At 45.6% G+C, this 22,087-nt stretch overlaps 1 protein-coding gene across 3 annotated transcripts in view; it reads left to right on the forward strand.

Annotated features, from left to right (window-relative positions):
* The first annotated feature begins 324 nt into the window (after nucleotides 1-324).
* The window catches only part of myo5aa (myosin VAa), a 49,068-nt gene continuing 27,305 nt past the window's right edge, over nucleotides 325-22,087 (forward strand). For all 3 annotated transcript variants that reach the window (XM_076756048.1, XM_076756133.1, XM_076756216.1), the window contains exons 1-7: nucleotides 325-588; nucleotides 12,565-12,675; nucleotides 13,667-13,838; nucleotides 13,985-14,129; nucleotides 16,119-16,275; nucleotides 18,261-18,404; nucleotides 20,719-20,800. In XM_076756048.1, coding sequence (XP_076612163.1) covers nucleotides 562-588; nucleotides 12,565-12,675; nucleotides 13,667-13,838; nucleotides 13,985-14,129; nucleotides 16,119-16,275; nucleotides 18,261-18,404; nucleotides 20,719-20,800 — 838 coding nt within the window. In that variant the 5' untranslated portion in view covers nucleotides 325-561. The remainder of the gene's footprint in view (nucleotides 589-12,564; nucleotides 12,676-13,666; nucleotides 13,839-13,984; nucleotides 14,130-16,118; nucleotides 16,276-18,260; nucleotides 18,405-20,718; nucleotides 20,801-22,087) is intronic.

Genomic DNA, 22,087 nt, shown 5'->3' on the forward strand with positions numbered 1-22,087 from the left:
AAAAGCAACATTGACATATGTAAAAAATAAAAATGCACATATACATATAATTTTTCATATATTTGTGTGTGTGTGTATATATATACATATATAACATATATATAACAGTCATTTCACACTGAGTTTACCTCTCAGAGATTTTTTTCCAGTGTGCCATGTTTTTAACCCAAACGAATATTTGGCTGTCGCTCTTTCTCCATCACAGCAGCGCGTGGCTTTGCTTGCAGGGTGTTTTGATGGTGTATTTTCATGTCTTGACCATCGGGGGGCGCAGTTTCCCACGCGGCAACAGCCCTCACCGTTTGGCTGAATCATTTCATCCATACCCAGAATGCAAAGTGAGTCGCCGAAGCTGACATCAATGAGCAGCAGCAGCAGTAACGGCGGCAGCGAGCTCTCCAGGTTATCGTAGCGATAAGAGACACATCTCCCCCTGGACTCCCCGCAGCAACAAAGGGTCTCTTTCCCCGCTACATGAACACACACACCGGGTCTCATGCAACGAGGAGACCCGCAGGAGCTTTAGCCCAGATTGGAGAAAGGACATAGCGTGTGACCGTCATGGCAGCGTCGGAGCTGTACACAAAGGTAAGATAAGTGAATATTTCCATGTATAGCTGTGTATGTATGGCTGGGAGCTAGCATGTCGGCTAAAGACATGTCCGAGTCGCAGGTTCAGCTTCCTGCGAAATGCCGTCAAATGTTCAGGACGTTTTCCTCAAAAACACGCTGACAGTTTGGTTTTCGCCTCGGAAAAATGTGCCTTTTGGACTGCAGGTGTGGTGGATGTAAAGGTGGATGTAAAGGTGGATGAAAATGAATGAAAATGAGTGTGAAACCTGCTCAAACGCGCTGCTGTGACACGCAGATGAGTTCGGGTGTTTGGATTTAGATGAGGTGGGTGCAGCTGACAGAGAGACAACAGATGCGGTAAACAGTCCTTTTTCTTTTGCTCTTAAACACGTACATCAGAAAAAAAGCGCTTCCTTCATATTTGTTGTCATCTGTCACCTTGTTTGTTCATCAAAACAACAACACCTTCTTCTCCCGGGCCTCCTTATTTGACATAACCCCCACTGGAGGCCGGGGAGCGGGGATGATGCAAAGGCGGTGCCAGCCAACATGGAGGCTCTGCTTCTCCCATTTTAAACCATAATATTTGCCGTTAGCTCAAGCCTGGGGACCTAAATGTCTTCGCGTTAGTGTTTTATTTCGATATCGGCGCCTGTCTCAGGCTCAATTGCCGGCTCTGAGGGATGTGAGCCGAGTCCCGCAGGTTGGGTACCGCTGAGATGCTGCGATGAGCGCCGCATCCGGACAGTTTAGCATCCTTTAGCATCCGGGATGTTGAGAGCAGAGGAGGCCCTGAAGCCTCAGTGTGGCTTCATATCCCCAGATGTCCGCTGAAGAGAAAGTGACACTGCTGCCCGGGAGGGAGGCCTGTCACACTCAAAACTCACAAGGTCACAAGCGCTGCTGCCGCTGTGTTTCTGTGATTGCACATTTGAAATCAAGACAAGAAAGTGGTGTGTGTGTGTGTGTGTGTGTGTGTGTGTGTGTGTGTGTGTGTGAGAGAGAGAGAGAGAGAGAGAGAGAAAGAGAGGGAGGGAGGGTGGGTGAAGGAGATGAGTCACCCATCCCCCTACTTTGAAAGCTGGCAGTTCATCTTGAATCAGGTTGTGATGGAGGGAAACAGTCAGTGTGTGTGGTGTTGATGATTGTTACTGAATGTTTCGTTTAATCCGCTCTGAACAGCAGCGCTGCACTCTGTTTGTATCTGACCCACTCTGCCTTCACTTGGATCGCTCATGTCGATGGAGGTTTTTCCCAGCCTCTGTTGTCTCCAGTGCTTTAGTCTGATCAGCGTGGACACATGGTCAACGAGCGTCTTTGAACCAGGTGTCACAGATTTGAGCCCCGTGTCAGCAAATGGAGACAGAAGCCGAAAGGTTCGAGTCCCTGCTGGCTCCTGATCTGTGTCTGACCCCGAGCTCTGGTCTGAAAGGAGAGAAGCAAACAAAAAGGCACCAGTGGAGTATTGCATTAAGTGCTGAAACAATTAGTTCATGTTATTAAATTTAAGCTAAAATTCAGCAGTTCCAGCTTGTGAAATGTGAACATTTTCATCGTCAGCGGTTTTGGATTGTGTATTCCTACAAAACATGACATTGAAGACTTTATGAGCTTGTGATGGCTGTACTTTCTAACATCTGACCTGATATACACCAAGCAAGCGATTGATTAATCATGAAACTAATTGGAGTTAAATGTCCTTGCCGTACTGTCCGTGTGTCCTGCAAAATGTCTCCCAGCAAAGTTAGATTTTTGCTCCACAAACGCGTCTTTCTAACAGTGACGATGGCTCAAACGAATGAAAACGAAACCACCTAAGACATGCTGGTCTGCATGCAGTGTGCTGTCAGATGAATCCATAATGAAAACAGCCATTCGTTGGAGCTTGAGTTGCATTAGAAATGTGAGATAAATAATGGATGCTGCCCGCTCTCTTTAGATAATATGTGTTGGGTCTGCTTAAATAGCACCAGGGTGTGAAATTGCAGCCAGACTCCGAACAAAGTGCACGTCGATTTTGGCTGAGGCTGCGAAATCTGTTTCCTCTGCCAGCAGGATTTGGTTTGAAGCCAGCCATCAATTTGACCGTCTCACTCCATAAGAGTCTCATTGGGTGATAAATAGTTTTAATTTTATCGGGAAACTTTGGACGTATGTGTCAGTGTGGCGGGGAAACACCGTGTTAGCTTCTACTTTGAATGGTACGGTCTGTTTTGGGAGTCGGCCTCTGATGTGAGACCCCTGTCTGTGATTTACTTTTCCAACACAGGGCTGGAAAACACTCTGCTCTTTGTGCGTGTGAGTCAGCCTTATAGAAGCTTATTGAGCGGGTCTGAGCAGCTTGGTTAACATGCATAAACACACACACACACACACACACACATACACACAGCATCAGATTCTGCTCCTGTCTGACCTGAGGTGAGTCAGAGGTGAAGGCAGATTTTATAGGTTGGATTTTATAGGTATTTGATTCAGTCTTTTCCCTCCACTTAATAAAGTAAGTAAATCAAATCAGCAGCAAAACTAGTGAGAGGTGTCGAATGTGAATGAAACTACAAGAAGAGGTGGAGGAGTGGGAGGATATTCTCATGGAAATGGCAGTGAGGCGGTGCTCCATTACATGACTCAGAGATGGAAAGACTATTCAACTCACAACCTAGAGTGTTTTGCAGTACCACAACAAGTGTATATACTTTATTTTTAGAGTTACTCGACTCATGGATTCATACAGATGTGCTGCCTCTGATCATTGATCTGTCTGTGACTTTAGCTCGGCTGTCAGTGAGACGGTAATGCTCACCGGGTTAAAGCTCCATAAATGACTTCTTAATGGTTGTTTGCGCGTGATAATGACAGACTTTTCAAGTTTGTGATTATATTTGAAGACAGTTGCCTTCATTAAGATCTTTGGGTAACCGATGAGGAAAACAGTCATGTTTTTATAAAGAAGCAGTAATTCAGTCATTGTACGTTGTGTGTTCATGGCAGTGCGTGGTGCGTTCAGGTTCACATCACTCGACGGACACACACACTTGTATGCTGTTGGTACACCTGTGCCATCATTCATATGCCAAACTGTTCAAATGGACAGAGTCACCTCTGTCTCGCAGCGCAGCGCCTGTGCAGCGATTGCATGGTTGCACTGTGTTTTTCCCACCTCTGAAGCTCCCACTCTCACTGACTGGATGCTAAGCTAACAGAGCTGCATGTGGCACAGGGACGAGAGACTTCAGGGGAAATCAGGACTGAATCAGGCGAATGAGAAAGCAGCGGTGCAGCGGCGCTCAGCAATGTGAGGTGTTGTCATGAACAGCTGATGGAAAGGAAAACACCTGCTGTTAGATCAGTTGTGAGGGTGTTTTCAAAAGTACAGCACACTTAACTGTTTGAACTCATGCAGACAGCAGTGCAGCAGTGGTTTTCTGTGGCTCAGTGCGCATTTCATTTACAACACCGCTGTTTTGTCCTTATCCATGATTTTTAGCCTTGATGGCAGCACGGCTCTATGGATAGTGTTGAGACGTTCATGGCTCCCACAGGTTGAATCCTACTGACTGGTGATCCCCTGACGCTTCCTCTAGCCACCATGAGGTTCACACTTGTGGTTTAGAGTGAGATATCTCAACAGCTTTGGATGGAACAGTTGGCTCATATTCTCTTTATATATATATATGTGTGTGTGTGTGTGTGTGTGTGTGTGTGTGTGTGCTTTGTGGGCTATAATTGTCACCTCAGCTGAATCCAGTGGTGAGTTTTACATGATCTAATGTCCGTGGTTTATTTTTTTCTTCCCCGCTCTAATTGAGAGCATGTGCATTAGATTGCTGAGGTAACCTGGTTAAAGTAATTGCGCAGTCATGTTGTATATGCTCCGGCATGTAGTCAACGCAGCCCTGTTCAACACACGAACGCATCGAGGCCAGATGCACAGAGGAGGGCTGCATGTCTGCGGCTCAAATAGTGATCATCTCTGGATCTCAACGTTGTTTGTTTCAGCTGGTGTCTTCAAGTAAACGAATTGTTACACAATGCGAGCTATAAACAAAGATGAAGTTCAGAAACCAACATTTTGATTCATGGTTGGATAGTAGAAAATTGTGCTCCTTGAAAACAAGAGGACATTTGGAACAAGACTCAGGTTGGCTGCTCATCTGTCAGACAGTGGTCAGATTTGTCCTGTTTTCTCGCTCTGAGTCTGTCCTCATCACGACTCACGTGATCAGCAGCGGCGGCCGGGATGTGTGACAGACAGCAGGGATGGCCAGTCGTCTGTCACAGGGCAGAAAACTTTGCCGACGCTGCTTGTGTCTGCAGACACAATGGGAAGGTTTCATTCAGCAGCCAGTGCTGGAGCTCAGTGCTTGATCAGCTAGCGTCTGGTCTTGTGGTGCGTGTGGCTGGAGGCATCCAGAAAACCAGCAGACTCGCAGCATGAGCTAGAGACTCGAGAAAGAGACGAGATGAACCGGGAGTTGGAGTACATGTTTGTTCAAGTAAGTTTGCTCTTCTTTGAAGCTCTCAATCGTGAATCATTCAGTAAGTAAATATGTGGTCTAAAATGATGTGAAAGCGTTAAAGCAGATGTCGTTTGAATCCAATCAGGCAGTGTGATCTGTTGAAGGAGAAGCTGCTTCCTCTCTGTCACTGTGTGTGGTTCTTTGATAAGTGGTCTGTAACTTCTGGTCTTGAATTCGGTGTGTTATTACTCCAACACGGAGCGCCAGTCCTGGCACACCCTTCCACTGTGGGAATGTCACTGAAAGCACAGCGCATTGCTCGCTAGCTTCAGATGAGTTTTGGTGTCCGAATAACAACAAAATCTCTGTTTCAGATTGTCAGAATTTACCCGGTTCACTAAATAGTTTGTAGTTTGTCTCAACCTTTGTAGATATGGGACTGCACGGCTGGCTTGGTAGGCGAGGACACAACCTTGTGTGCAGCATGTTAGCGTCCTGTGGATCTACAGGTCATATAAATCATTTGTCCACAGGTTAACTGTTAGCAGGAGCATGTTGTCTGCAGCAGCAAGGGAAGGAAAAGTTTAGAAAACCAAGAAAATGGTGTGTCTGAAGAGCCGATTAACTCAGCATGGCCGGTCCGTTTTACCCTTTGTATATCTTTTCCTACTTGTTATTCAGGCTCATTTTCTGGTTTAAACATAAGACAGGAGCACAGCTGTGCACTGACTCCTCTACCCTGACATAACATACAGAAGTGAGCTGCATTACTCCGAGAGTCAGCACTGACTAAACTAATGTGATTAGGTGCTGGGCCGTCACAGCTTCTTAGTAAGCGACTCTGATCTCTGGCAATCGCTGGACATCGGCACGCCAGTTGTAGCAAGAGTCCAGTTGGGGAACACACTACTGGAGTGAGACTAGTGGGGTTTCTTTCCGACCAAGCTCTCCTCCAGCACTGAGGTCTCTGTTTCTTGGAGTCATGCTGCGTCTGCCCAGCTGAGCAGAAAAACAGCAGATTCTCACATGAGTGGCATCATGTGACGGCGAGGCCTCTGCCGTCTGGGACTCCATTGATGGCTTTTCTGAGAATATGTTGGCAAAGCGCTTTTCGCACACCACTGCAGCCGTCCACATCAGGGTCAGCTCGAGGCCCAAAAGACAAATTTCGTGTCTCACAGGGACCTAAATTTACAAAGATACACCATGAAATGCTCAAACATCTGCTTTTATAAACTACTGATGGCAAAAAACAAACCATGATTTTAAAATGTATATGAAGTGAGTTTATTTCATTGTGAAAGTGCAGTACAGCCATAATTACATTTGCTTTTTACTGACAGACACATGAAACAGTTGAAATGCTAAACAGGCCTGCATGCAGCACCTGAACAGACCAGCAAATAATGCTCGTCTTCTGGTTTTATCAGGGAAACGAAGGCACGTTTGGGAAATGCTGGTCTGGATAGTTGTTTCTGCCAGGCTGTACTTCAAAATGTTTCACAGTTTTAATCCACTTTATTCACTTTTTTGTCAAGGAGTTTAGCACAGCTGCAAGGGATCAGCCACCTTTTGACCTGATTTCATTTTTGTACTTGTAATATTTAACTGAGCTGTATTTGACTGGTCCAGCTGGGTCACCGTGTCGTAGAGTCTCATCCCAGTCACATACAGTCTCAGTGTTTTAGGGAGGACATGGGACAGTCTTTCAGTCTTCAGCCGACAGTGATACGTGCAAGTATAGTTGGAAAGTGTTCAGCGCTTTTCATTGGTGGTAAATATGGCCCACTGTCCACTGAATTAAGTTCGTTAACAGGTCATATCATGTGATGAAGAAATCATCTTGTAGCCTTGATGCGAAACCTTTCAGAAGTCACACAAATCAGTGAGTTGACGTTGGAAAGTGGTCTGTAAAGCGTCCGGTTGAGGCTCTGTCGCTGTAAGCAGGAGAAAAACCCTTCAGAAGAGTCACGGCAGGCCAGTGTGAGAGCGACAGGTCAGAGCTCGGTATTAGCCGGGAGAAGTACTCTAATCTGCTGCTGACTTTGTGCAGATTTGTAAACACTTCTCATGGATGCCCCGCCCCATGGGTACGGCCCTACACCCCTAACACGCACACACATATATGCATACAGTACATACACATATATTGCACACACACACTCCCAATGCCCTGATGTGTGCAATCTTCACTCTCATGTCCCTGCAGAGGTGGGGTTTAGGTATACAGCTGGAATTTAAATGACTTTCATGACGTCTACAACCATCTTTGAGCTCCATGCTGTTGCACACAGTTTTGGATGGAGTCAGTTTAATCTTTGCTAACGTGAACACAGCCATGCACACTGCACCTCTCCTGCCTTAACGTGTCCTTTAGCATGCCTGCGTTATTCCATGTTCAGCGTTTTTGTGTCTGTGGTTCGGGACAAGAACTAAGACAAGTAGGCGCTTCGGTCACCGTGCGAGCTGGAGCTGCAGCTGGTAACTTGTAGCCATATGCAAATATAATGAAATCTCGGTGTAGTTGACTGCAATAAGATTAGCCAGTGTTAAACCCTGAGTTAGCCTAATCAGGTCCTGATCCTTTGTCTCAGTTAAACCAGGATTAGCACCAGCCCAGCCTTGTACCTTCACGGCCAGCCTTCCCCTGCTGTGAGCTGACCCGCTGGCAGCCGCTGAGAGGCAAAGGCTCATTATTTCATAGGAGAGAAATTGTGACTTTGAGGACGTAATGTCTCAAAACTGGTATATTTGTTTTCTTAGGATCAGGAAGGATGATGACCGTAAATAGTCATCACACTGACTCTCAGAGTGATGTTGTGTCAGTGCTTCAGCACTAGGGTCTGTTCACATTAGAGGGGAAGTTGTATGATGTCTTCTGTGTCTCAGGAAGACTTGCATCAAGTTTGAGGAAAAAAAAAAACCCTGATGATGACACAGTGATGTCATCAGGGTTTAAAAGACATAAGCATTTACCAGACAGGGAGGGTTACACAAAAGACAAAGGGGTTGCATTATGGGTAATGTAGGATCCAGTCAACGTAGAGCTTGACCCATACCACAGAGGACTAGAAGTCAGGACATCTCAGCCATGTAGAAGTCCTTCAGTAAGCTGCTGTGGTTTCCCCTCAACCGAGTGAATATCCAAATCAGAAGTCACCTCACTGGGTCTCCACTGCCTTTTTGTCCAGTTAAAGAAAATGAAATGTGTGATCAGGGCAGGATCACACTGACTACACTGAGCATATCACCATCCATCCATTTCAAATGAGAGCATCTCCTGCTGGCTGGATGCAGATGGGAGTGGGAGAAGCTGGTGCGTTGTTCGTGAGCCTGCTCCATGTTGTAATTCTGATCTACTGGTATTCCTGTCTTTATCCGTCTGAACCCTTCTTACATTTTGCACTTAAAGGCAGCACACATTTGTCACATAGAAAGCTTGTGACCCTCACATCAGTGTGACCACACCCAGTGCCCTGAGGTGCAGAAGAACAGCAGGAAATTACATATACGGTGTGCGTGTGTGTGCGTACACTCATTCGTGTGGCATATGTGGAGCGCCCTTAATGCAGAGAGACTCTAGTCATGTGATCTCTGATGTCACGGATGCTTTGACGTCTTTGCTCCTCTTCCCGTCACCGCTCTGCGCTTCGTCTGCCGCCCATAACACACCAGCCCGACCACCGTCCAGCCCTCCGCGAGGCAGACGGAGAGGCTGCTCTGACTCATCACATTTTTCTCTCCAGCTTTCAGACGCTCCAGCTTGTGTTTCATTGTGGAGGATTATGTCCTTGAAACATGTGAATGTGTGCGTGCGTGTGTGTGTGTATAACTGTGATTGACTTTCATCCTTCATCTCTCCTCTGTTTTCTGAACCCAGGGGAATTGTTGGTCTATAAATATGATTCCTGGCCTCTGCAGCTCTATTATATTGCTGTCTGTCTGTCTTTTCCTCCCATATTCAGGCACACACACTCACAAACACTCACATACACATACACACACTCACACTCACATACACACATCTCTGTATGTGTGAAGCAAACAAATGTGCAGACAGCAGCATATTCCAGCATGAACTAATTCAGGATAATCATGCTTGACACCCATAGATGTGTGAAACGTGTGTGTGTGTGATGTGGATCAGGAAGTGTGCTCAGTAGCTCAGCAGTGTGAGGTGTGATGCTGCTCAACACTCACTGCTATTTTTAGCCACTGCCGCCCCCCCCCCCCCCCATCAGGCTGGCTGATGGGATGGTCTCCTGTGGGGACCAAAAAGGTGAAACGACTAACAAAATGGTGGAATGAAGGGAGGCAGGCACAGAGGCTGTGTTTGCATGTAACTGTAAATTTAGTTTTCCTGTTTTTCCTCTGAAGCTTTGAGCTTCTTAAATCGTTTTATTCAGCACTCTTTGACAGTTTTGATTATATTTCGTATCAGCTTGTTGCAGCTCTTCTATGATGCTCACACTGTGTGCTTCATGGCTGCATCGCTATGTCAGATGGGAATATTCTCGACATGTCGGGCAGCATTTTGTACTAATTTCCCTCATGTTTAGCCTGACATGTTTGATATCTTTGGAAAATCAGGAAACTCGACTAGAATTTGAAATAAAGATCTGCAAGTTTGAGCAATATTTGGCTGCACAGCAGGGGTTTGTAATGACGAAACCACTCACAGGCCACAAAAATGAAAGAGAGCAACACAATGGCTTTCCTGAATTGAATAATTGATTTAACTTTCATGTTTTGTTACAAAACAAAGACATGCATTTGGAGATATTTTGATGCAGCTCTGATAAATCTGTCCTTTTTGGCAGGCAGATGATGTACCGACATCCAAAGCTTGTTACTGAAGGTATAGAAACTGTCAACAGGCTGACTGCCAGTGATATGTCAGCGTCAATGAGACACTTTCCTGTTGCTGTTTATTGCATCGATCATTTGTTGCCAAATGAAAACACAGAAATGACTCAAAAATGTTGAGTTGTTTTCACTGATTCTGTCATATTTGGGGTAAAAAGAATGAATCCCTCATCAGGAGTCAGACAGGGAGGTTGACCTGGCTGATATTTAAGCTGTCAGTGTTCGTGTCAAACGGTGAGGCTGTGACCTGTCGTTTGACCGTGCTCATAGTTTGTCAGGGCTTCCACTTTTAAGCTGCTGGTCCATCTGCAACTTGGCACACACACACACACACACACACACACACACACACACACACACACACACACACACACTCCATCACTGTCTGTCTGTCCTGGAAACCACATGTACACAGCAAGGAGCAAAAGATGAACGAACCAATATCTGTCACACAGATATATTCACATCAGCGTCTGTGCCAGCTGAGAACTATCGACACACTGCAGTAGAGAAAGGCCAAAGATATTTGTAAGGTTATATAGAAACAGTGTCGCCGTTAAGTCAAGTTCACTGTTAACTGTAAAGTATCTCAGAATGTTACAATTTAAGGGAGTTTTGTTAATGTCATGAGTTCATATTTATAGACGTTATCAGATTTTAACTCTCAGATGTCAATATCAGTATTAGTAACATTGCTCAGTACACAGTCACTCTCTGCACACACACACACACACACACACACCATCAGCATTACGACACACACCTCTTGCCACTAGTTTCCCATTTTAAATGATTGTATGTTTGTTGCAATTTTACTCGATAGTTCATAGATCGTGTCTTCTTGTTTCTTGTGTTCCCTCTCCTTCACTCTTTCTTTAACATGAGGAGCGAGAGACGGAGGGAGGGCGAGAGGGAGGGCGAGGGTGTGTGTGACCATGATGTCATGATTCAGATGATTGGTAGTGAACAAGCAGACCAAATCAACCAGTTTCCCTCCCGTTGTGCTCGTCTACAATGAGGTCTTTCTCTCTCGCCTGTGTGAAATCGTCCTGAGCAGTTTATGTAAGGAAACCGTGAAATTGTTGTCAGAAAGACTCTGAGTGCTCCTCGTCGTCATGTGCTTCAGTTGCACAACTCCTCATCGAGAAAGTGCCGCTCAGGACAGTTGTTGAACGGACAGTTTACTCCATAATCAAAAAAAGATTGTTAGTTCCTCTAACCTGTTTATCCATCTGTTTTGGTGTGAGCTGCTGAGTAGATGCACGCTTCATTCTGCGTAGTGATACAGTTGGAGGGTGAAGTTCAGATGAAAGAAAATAGTTCCTACACTAAACTGCTCACGACAAGGTGTGTGGATCATTCCTAGTAGCCGGGTCATGATTTCTGGAAATCATTTCTGCTGTTCTGCGTGTTTTTCACATGTATTTTCTGGTGCTTGGAGCAACACAAGGCGAGTGCCATCTAGTTTTATTATATCAGAGAGAAGGCAGACGTTTATATTGCCAATATCGCCTGAACTCTGCGACTGTCCCTGCAAGGGTGTGTGTGAATGTGGGTTTGCTTTTAGTCCTGCAAAGATGAGCATATTTTATCCGCTCTCATTTTGAGAGTAATCATGTCTTTATATTTTCACACTTCTGCCATAGATTCATTTATGAGGTGGTGGATGCTGCACAAACACATATAAATGTCACCTGGATAAAACGCATGCTACTGTAATACAAACCCCACCAGAATGTGTCCTGTTGAACCTCTGAAACCTCTTAACTTAATTTCCTCTCATCTTTCCCCTTATGCAATGCCAAATGCACTGGAAGAAAAACAAGCTCGGCGCTGTTTGACCACTGCCTTGTCTCTTCACTGCACACACACACATTCACGCACTGCAGGCCTCGACCGTCTGGGTTTTTAAGGTCACAGTGCAGTTCTATCAATCTTCCAATCACTGCACAGTCATCCAGCAACCATTAGGAGTAAGGTTTCTGTGTGTGTGTGTGTGTACGTACGCGTGTGCATGTGTCTACGTTTGCGAGCCGGATTCCTCAGCCATGTGACTGCCAGCGTTCATCACTGTTTTCACCACATGTCTGCGATCAGCTGATTGTCTCCAGTCACAAGTCTGTAAGAAGCCGTTTTATAGAATTCTGTGTGTGCGTGCGTGTGTGTGTGTGCGTGCGTGTGTGTGATTTTAAAGTTATGACCTCAACTGCATTCTTCGGTCATTCTTCTCCTCAGTGCGTTTCCACAGCCTGACTGACCATAGCCAAACATGAGCTCATGACCGTGAAAACATAAGAGTCCAGTGTTTTCTCGCCTTGTAACTGACATGATGGACGTAAACTTTGCTGTCATCCCTCTTCTAAAAGGGTCTGAGTTGAACTGAGGTGGAGCAAACTTGAGCCAAAAGATAACAATATGGACTCCAGCCTATTTGAAAAACCTGATGAAGTGGGTTTGTCTCACTGGGACGCTTAGAAATGTGGTATTTTTCAAAGATGTGGCTTTTGATATTGACCAGAATGCTGTCAGCATGAAGACTGAACCAGAATTTGAAAAAGGCATGAGAGTGGTGAAAAGGATGTCATGTAAAATGTGGCTGCTCCTGAAGTGCTGTGACACGTCTGTATCTAACTTGTCTCTCTCCTCCTCTTCCCTCGTCTCTCAGTGTGCTCGGGTGTGGATCCCCGATGCAGAGGAGGTGTGGAAGTCCGCTGAGCTGACCAAGGACTACAAAAATGGCGACGCGTCCCTGCATCTCATGCTGGAAGATGGAACGGTGAGGATGAATAGACGAGTAGGGTGGAGAGGACTCCGTCTCTCCCTCTTCCTCTTTGTCTCCTCTCAGCTCTCCGTCTCTTCCTCAAAGACACTTCAAAGTGCTGGCTCTAATTAGCAGCTATTGGTTTTACCATTAGCACGCTCCACAGATGAGACCGGCTTGCAAAGATGCCCCAAGGAGTATTTTAAATGTATAGCAGTAAATTGAGTCCCTCAGTTTAGAATACAAACAGCCTCCAGCTCACAGCATCGACAGGCGCTCCTGCTGATGAATGCATGCTGCTGCCATTGCTCTTAATGATGATGTGATCATATGTAAATGTAGCCAGCAACAAGCCAGCAAGGTGGTTATTGTACGCCTTTGGATTAGGCTGTTTAATGTCTCCAGAAGTTGTCAGCAGTCATTTGTGAATTTGGCTGCGAAGTGAGGCCATGGGCCGAGGGAAGGTGACAGGTTTCTGGTGTCAGTCCAGACCAGGCAGCTTACACTGCAAAAAGCAATTTCTCCGTGTTTTTACAGTAGTCTATTCTAGTGTTCTGCACTCCGTCTGCCATGGTGGATCTCGATGCTGGTCCAGATTCATGTGCAGATTAAATGTCTTGATATTGTCTATTAATTAAATAACAGGTTTAGATGATTGTGCAGCCTTGATGGAGTTAGTGTTTCTTCTAGGCTAGAGAGCTGCTGCTGAAGATGATCAAAATAAAACTATTTGTGGATGAAATTGTGCGTCAAGCATAAAAGCTGAAATCTGAAAACAAGAAAAAGACAGTAAAGCTTTGAGTGACTGCTGGCTTTGCTCCAGAGCCATGGCAAATCAGTGGCCTGTCTCATGACATATCAGAGAACAGTGAAATACTGTGTAAATGCTTTTAGTGGGAGTAGACATCTGTTATTGATTATTTGCGGCTCACCACTTTCAGTCAGCCTCAGACATCCAGACCTGGAAAACTGCATCTCTCCTCTAACCCTCCTGTCTCCTCTTCAGAACATTGAGCACAAACTGGACCCCAAGACGAAGAACCTGCCTTACCTGCGAAACCCTGACATCCTGGTGGGCGAGAATGACCTCACAGCGCTCAGCTACCTCCACGAGCCGGCCGTGCTGCACAACCTCAAAGTCCGCTTTGTCGACTCCAAGCTCATCTACACTTACTGCGGTAGGTGGCTCTTTAACCGGCTCATGGAGGCCTGCTTTTTGTCATCAGGTCTTCATATGAAATCCACCTTTGAAGAAGAAGGAAGCATCTCCGTGTGTTGCCTGTTTAATGCTGAGCTCACACTTACTCTGTGTTCTGCGTCTCAGGTATCGTCCTGGTGGCCATCAACCCGTACGAGACGCTGCCGATCTACGGCACAGACATCATCAATGCCTACAGCGGTCAGAACATGGGAGACATGGACCCACATATCTTCGCTGTGGCGGAGGAGGCTTACAAACAGATGGCCAGGTTTGTGTGTGGGTCTGTTATCTGAGCAGTCTTGGTTCTAGTCTCCTCGTCGCTCAACCCTGCCTCTCTCTCTGGGGTTTGTAGGTCAAAGCTGAGCCAGAAATAAGCTCATGGTGGTCTCACTGTCACTGTCCTTGGTCTTTTAATCACACACACACACACACACACACACACACATACACACACACGCTGCAGGAGCCAACTAGCAGATCTCCTCGGCCTCCTTCCGGGAACATACATAACTAACATACACAAGTATACAAGCGGTGCTGTATGCTAGGTTTAATCAGCCCCCCTCCCCTTTTTCTCTCAGGCAGTGCAGTGACCCCTCAGTATGACACACAGCAGCACTACTCCATGTTTGAAGACCTTACGTGCAGTGTGGGGCTGCACAATTCATCATTTTCATTATGTATATTGAAGTATTTGTTCCTTTATGTATCAGAGTATTTACATATTAGTCTTATAATTTGTTAATAATCATAATAACGCTAAACTTTCTGAACAGAATTACAAAGAACACAGATCTTTCCATCGTCACACCTGAGTTTGAGAAGAAAAGCGTTACATTTAAAGTTGTTGCGATGTTACAGCTCTAACAGTTCTCCATAATGACTGCTGAGCAGCTACATGTGCAGCTATAAGAGAGGACTGCAGGTACGATGATGATGTGGACTGTGATATGGACTCACTGTATTTCTGCAATAGGTTTTGTTTTGTAACTGTTGAACTTTACTGACGTCTGCTCGATTTTGGAGATGTGTGGCATTTCTTCCACTACCTTGTAGTGTTAACAAAAGTGAAAAATAATTCATATTTCTATATATAATCATATATGATTTGGATCTGCTCCAAATGTAAAGTCGTCTTCCTTGGCCCATGATACACCCTTCCACCAGGTTTGGTGAAAATCAGGCCAGTAGTTCTTCTGTAATGCTGCTGTCAGACAAGCAAACAAACAGAAAAACAGTCAGTGATACCATCAAACACAGGAGTGATGAAGGTTAAGAAGAGAGGAGAATGTATAAATGCAACGATGCAAGAAAATGAAGTATTCATAAAAGCTTTCTTAGAGAAATTGAAAGACGTTACAGATGTAGCCTGCTGAATCCTGTCTGAAAGTATCACCTTTTATCAACATCCGAAACCTGGTAACAACCATCAGGGCCCCATCCACTGATCTAACGGGACACACAGACACAGAATCAGTAGAGTCAGTAGATTAAAGCTATATTAATGATGACGTGATAAATGGCAAGGCCAGTGTAAGTATAGCCAGTGTAACGTGAAGCACATAATTTTTCAGATTAGAAAACAGAATGTTTGAAAATTAGTCCGTTGTAATGTTTTCTGTATGAGATGAATCATTTGAATCAAAAGTCTGCTCCTTGTAAGCCAGCGGAGTCGGGGAGTGTCGATGCATGGTGTGCAGTGTGACACCGCGGGTAAACACTCAGCTCATGTTGTTGTGAGGCACCAGTTAAATTAGGTTTATTTCTGTGGCCCAGTTTGCCGCGGCTACAGAAATAAACTCAATCGGCTTCACATGCCCTCAACAGTAACTGACAGAGCCGAATGTCTCCAAAGGAAACTGTAAGAAGAAAATGAAATGAGGCCTCAAAGGGCTCGGGACACATCAGGAGCCGCAGGTGGAAAAAACACCAAATGCAAAAGACGAAACGATCTGAACAGAGCAAACTTTACGACCGGCAGCTGGGAGTTTACTCCAAAGAGAGGAGGAGCACTGTTGCATCAGGATTTCATCTCAGTTGTTGGGATAACAAGTAGAGTGGCCTGCTGGGATGTTAAAACATGCAAAGGAACACAGGTGTGTTAACAGCTGCTCTGCCTGTTGATGAAAGCATCTGACACTTTCTATCTGCCCAGGCTCTAACCCTGACAGTGCTTATGTCCCCTTTAACTTTACAGCATGGGCACACATCACAGTCAAGCATCACCCTTAACCTTGTCCTCTGCTCATTCTGTCAGGGATGAGAGGAACCAGTCCATCATTGTGAGCGGGGAGTCCGGAGCAGGAAAAACAGTATCAGCCAAATACGCCATGAGATACTTCGCTACGGTCAGCGGCTCCGCCAGTGAGGCCAACGTGGAGGAGAAGGTCTTGGCTTCCAACCCCATCATGGAGGTGAGCACAGGAGGCTGTCTGCTGAGGAACAGCTTTCACTTCTCACTCAGACACACAGTGAGGAACATTGTGATGATATTTTTTAGTAATGCAGTCGAAGCATGATGATTTTTTTTTTTCCACTCACTGAATTTATGAAGTCACTTGATGCAACTTTGTACAACCTGTGTACATGAGCACTTAGATAAAAAGTGTTGTGGGTGTGAAGGACCAGAAAAGGCTCACGTCCATAGCTGTGAATTTGTCTTGAAAGTGAAAGTCTTGCATCATGTTTCCTGGCAGTTTGCGTGCAGACGCTTGTTTCTTCGGCCCGGTCGCTGAACTGTATATTCACTCAGTGATTTGTGAATGATATGGTCTGAAAGTCCTTCTCCTCTCCGCGTGCCCTTTTGCTTTCTTCTCCACTGGCATTTACTTTCTCCTCTCTGGCCGTGAGCTGCTCTCTGCTGTAATAACACAGCTCTTATCCTGAGCTGTGTGTGTTTTGTATTTCCTCCTGTGAAGTCATCAGGAGGAGCTGGAGCGCCCATATGCCACTACCTCCTCCCCTCCTCCACCTCCTGCCATCCCCCCACCCCAGCCGCTCCACTAACATCACTCTCGTCCTCCCAGCCACCACTTTCACCTCGAGCCAATCAGAGACGAGCTGACAGAATGAATAGAGAGCTTTCTTTCATGGCAGTGATGTCACTTCAGCCTCTAAGCCTGGATGCAGAGTAGAGGGTTGCATCAGCCTTTTCGATATTACAAAACCTGTGTGTGTGTGTGTGTGTGTGTGTGTGTGTGTGTGTGTGTGTGTGTGTGTGTGTGTGTGTGTGTGTGTGTGTGTGTGTGTGTGTGTGGGTGGGTGGGTGGGTGGGTGGGTGTGTGTGTGTGTGTGTGTGTGTGTGTGGTGTTTATATGTGTTAAGCTGATGCCGGCAGAGATTGGAATACCTGCTCAGCTGAAAGGCTCCTTGTCTGCAGTGAAAGACTGTGTGTTTGGCCTTAACTCAGCAAGAACCTTCTGTGCTCTGTGCTCACACACTGCTCAAGCCAGCTGGTTGTGTAGCTGGGGGGGGGTGTATGAATGTGTGTGTCTGTGTGTGTGTGCGTGGTTTTGTGTAGCCCCACCCGTCCACAGACAGTTCCTTGCACGGTTATTGATCAATCGTGTATATTGGACTAAGGCTGCTGACTGCAGGTTTGTTTGGCGATGTCTTGCAGCTCAGCAGAAAAGTCCATCAGTATATCCAACTCCTGTGTGCCAGTGTGAAGCAACCACAAATGATCTTAAACACCCTGTATTTCAGATTCAGACACGGTGTCATACTGGTTTTAGAATCAGGTGTATGATTCTGTTGAGAATGAGGATGAGGAGATTGATAGCGCCCTCATGTTTGTATGGTAAATAGGAGGATACTGCCAGCAACCAGTTAGCTTTGCTTAGCCTAAAATATGGAAAGGAGGGAATCGGTTAGCCTGGTGCTGTCCAACAGTAACAGAGTCTGCCTGTTGATGCCTCTAACGCTCACTGATTCTCATACTGCATGTCACATGTTTAATCTGTTAAAAAACTCAAGTGTAATTTTGATCAATAATTTCTGGGGGTTCGTCCCTGTTGCTGGACTGCGTGCTCAGCTAAGCTAACCAGCTGCTGCAGTTAGCTTCATATGTTCTGCACAGACATGAGAGAAGTGTTACTCTGCACATCTGACTCCAGGCAAGAAAGCAAATAAGTGGATTTCCCAAAATGCTGAAGAGTCCTGAAAACATTTTCTCTGCGATGAAAGGCACTTTGTGCTTCACCATGGCAACAATAATGCAGTCAAAATTGCCTTTCCCTCTGCTGTTAGGTCATCCTGGGACAGATGAAATGCCATTTGTGCATAGTGGATTTGAAGCCAAATGGTGTTTACATTAAAATGTACTGCTGCACCGTCGGCTCTGTCCAGAACGCCATCACCACAGTAAGTTGCATCTCTTCTTTTTTCTTGTGTCACGCAGGCCATTGGAAATGCAAAGACCACCCGAAATGACAACAGCAGTCGCTTTGGAAAATACATCGAGATCGGCTTCGACACCCGCTTCCGTATCATCGGTGCCAACATGAGAACATATCTGCTGGAGAAATCACGAGTGGTGTTTCAGGTGAGCGCGCAAATGCACAACAAAGTTTGCATGAACACACACACACACACACACACACAGTGTTTCGTTGTACTTTTGTGAGTATTACATTGATGTGCACTCATTCCTTTCCTCATTACAGTCCATTACCCAGTTAACCTTCGTGCGGTTCTGTGTTTTCTTCTGAACAGGACTCTTGAATAGACTTCACACACAACACTTTAAGCTTCAGTTCATGCACAAAACACTTTTGTGGAGTCTTTTCAAAGCACACAGAAAGACACTCTGGCACCGCTGCGTCCTTCAGTCATAATTCATGGTTTCCTGATAGCAAATGTTCCTGCTGAAGTGTCCTTGAGCACGTTCCTGGACGTGTGGTTCATGAATACACACAGTCCTTCAGCTGACCTCACAGGCAAACGAGAATTTAATTAAGTGTCGTCTGCGATTTGTTATTCGTTGACATTCCTCGACATTGCACCTGTTTTTGCTGTATGAATCAGGACTAATGTGTTTTCACCGTGTACTACAGCCATAATGTAACAGGTTCACGGCTTTGTTGGCTTGTGGGTTTGGCAGTCGACCATTTTCAGCTGAAACCTCAGATTAACCGAGGACTGTCTACCAAATGATAAATGACACAACTCTTACACCCAGACACACAGCTACAGGCGTACTGGGACCCAGTATTGGCTTCCAGTGGCTGACACATGACTCCAGTGTTGCTGAACACACACCTACAAACAGCTAGTGTGCCTATTATGAAATATCAGACATGGTGGGAAAAGAAGCAGGAAAAGAAGCTTTCCTTCTCTGAATAGTATGAATGAGATGTCTCATTATGGGATAGTTGTTGACCTCTCATCCACTGTCACCAGTTGTAGGGGCCATGCAGTCACATAGCCTCTAAATGCAGCGTTCATCTCTCTGTCTCTACTGTCACTATCAAATAAAGGCAAAACAGGCAGATAGATCCTTGAAGACGATGCGCTTCTCCTCCAAAAGGCATCATTTAGTTCTGACACACTGGTGTGGAGTCCAGATACTCATTTTACCCACAATTCAACTCTAATTTTAACCCTGGTCCAAACCAGTGTGTCTCAGTGTTCTTTCTATGCTTGAAGTCCTCAAAAGTATGAAGAAGTGCAGTCAACCAGACACACACACACACACACACACACACACACACACACACACACACACACACACACAGAGCCAACCAAGACTAGCTGTCAGTCTGCCGTGTCGTCCTTCAGAGCAGAAGAAGTATGTGGCAATAACTTCCTTCTCCACAAAGACGAGGAGGAGGAAACAAAGTAAACCCAAAACCCAACGATGCATCTGTCATCGTGGATTACAGCGAGGCATCCCTTTCCTCTTCCTCTTCCTCTTCCTCCTCTTCCTCTCTCTCTTCAATGTCAAGGACATTCTTCCTAAAGTAATGATGCTTTACAGCCCCACAAAGTCCCAAAGAAGCAAATCAGTGCACACATTTAACAAACATCATCTCTTTATGTTTTCTGGTTTGCACGATGTGTCCAGATAAGATTTACCTACTTTTTCTTTTTCTCTTATGTAACTTTCCTTTATATTCAGTGGGTGTATTTGCTCACTGGTGGAGCCAGTAGGGCAGTGTCTAGATAAAGAAAGATATTTTAACTCACACACACACACACACACACACACACACACACACACACACACACACACACTGTGCTGTCATAGAGAGCACTGTTGGGGAATGAGGATGTTGGCATAAAAACGTGATCGCTTCCCTCCTCACATTTTTCACATGCTATTGGTGTGTGTGTGTGTTTGAGTTCTGAATGCAGGACACAGGTAACAGCTTTACAGCACACTGCGGACGTCCTTTCTAATTTGAGTGATTTATTTTCAGTGGAAATTAAATCAGTAGCTCCAAATGGTTCTCACTGTAAAAGCCTTTCTATCTGTATGCAGTTATTGGCCAGCTGCATTATTTATGCCCATTTACATCACGACCTAGCAGGTCACCATGGGAGTTCAGGTACAGGTAGGCACAGGTTGCGTTTGTAGGAAATAAACATGTATTATTCTCATGCGACTCAGTAATGTCTGTTGACGTGCCCTTCAGCATGGCACTAAATCACCAGCTGCTCCAGCTCAGCTTCCAGATGTCAAACTGTGTAATTCTAAAGAACATATGATGATGCATTTGTGCAGATACAGTTGATTTTCCCAGCATGAACGCTGGCTGGAATATGTGTAATTAACGGCATTCATTTGATATGTCTGAATATACTGAGCATGCTGTAGGTCTGCATCTACATTATATGACATTCATGCTTTGTTCCAGGCTGACGAGGAGAGGAATTATCATATCTTCTATCAGCTCTGTGCTTCGTCCCATCTGCCTGAGTTCAAGACTCTGAAGCTGAGTAAGTCTCGTGCACGCACGCACACACACACACACACACACACACACACACACACACACACACACACGCTGCTCAGTTGAACAGCTCATCACCTTCATATGAGTGGTACAATGGGCTGCAGCACACATATGATCTCTGACCTCATACATGCATTATATACATTAGCTACCTCATTTCAAATGAGCAGTGAACACAGAGTGGGTTTGCTGCAGTGACTCTCTGCAGCAGGGAGGCTGTGAACACTGAAACTCCATCATCTCAGTAACTCATTAGCTCAGCCAAACAAAAAATAATGAAAGTTTAATTGCCAGTGTACATCTAGTGGAACTGATGCTGCACAGAATCCATATATTAAACATATATTTCTCTCTTCCACATCTCCACCCAAAATAGACCACGCTGAGGCGTCTGAAGAGCGCTGCCAGATATCAGATTGTATATTAGTTTAGACGTATCAAACTCATTGACTCTGTGGTTGAACAGGCTCTCACACAGAGCAGAGCGCTCCCACTGTGGACCTGCACCTGCTCGTCCTAGTCATCACACACACTCACACACACACAAACACACACTAACACACACTGCTGGCACTGACACTTACAGCCACTCAGTTGGCTCTCTCTCACTCTCTCCCTCCCTCCCTCTCTTTCTCTCTCTCTCTCTCTCTGTCTCTCTCTCTCTCTCTCTCTCTCCTCTCTCTCTGTCTCTCTCTCTCTCTCTCTCTCTCCTCTCTCTCTTTCTCTCTCTCTCTCTCTCTCTCTCTCTCTCTCTCTCTCTCTCTCTCTCCCTCTCACACACACACACACACACACAGCTGCTGCCTTTTCCTCTCCCGCTGGCTTCCTGGCTCAGTAAATGGAGCGGTTGTCACAGTGGTGTCAGTGCCTCGCGTTGCCAGTCAGCGGGCCTCGCTTAAATTCAGTGTAAAACGTTCATAAAGAAACTGATTGTGAGAAAGTCGAGCTGACTCACACTCACACAGAAGTGCCGTTGATTTCTCTCTTTTCTATGAACCTGAACCGTCTGCAGGATCATGATATGATGTCTGCTGATCTGACAGTTGGTATCACTCTGAGTGAGGCAGGTTTGAGGAGGAGCAGCTTCACCCACACTTCATCAATGAACCCACTGTGGGAAAATAACTTGTGTGTCTTCTGGGAAACCTCTCAGTGCTTTGTTGTCTTTACTCCACGACACGTTCACGCGTCAGACTTTGAACCTCTTTTTGTCACCGTGGTGCGTATTCTTGGTTTACGAGACAGATCAGCGTTACCATAACAAACCAGG

Source organism: Chaetodon auriga, chromosome 1 (genome assembly GCF_051107435.1).
Source record: "Chaetodon auriga isolate fChaAug3 chromosome 1, fChaAug3.hap1, whole genome shotgun sequence".
Taxonomy (NCBI): domain Eukaryota; kingdom Metazoa; phylum Chordata; class Actinopteri; order Chaetodontiformes; family Chaetodontidae; genus Chaetodon; species Chaetodon auriga.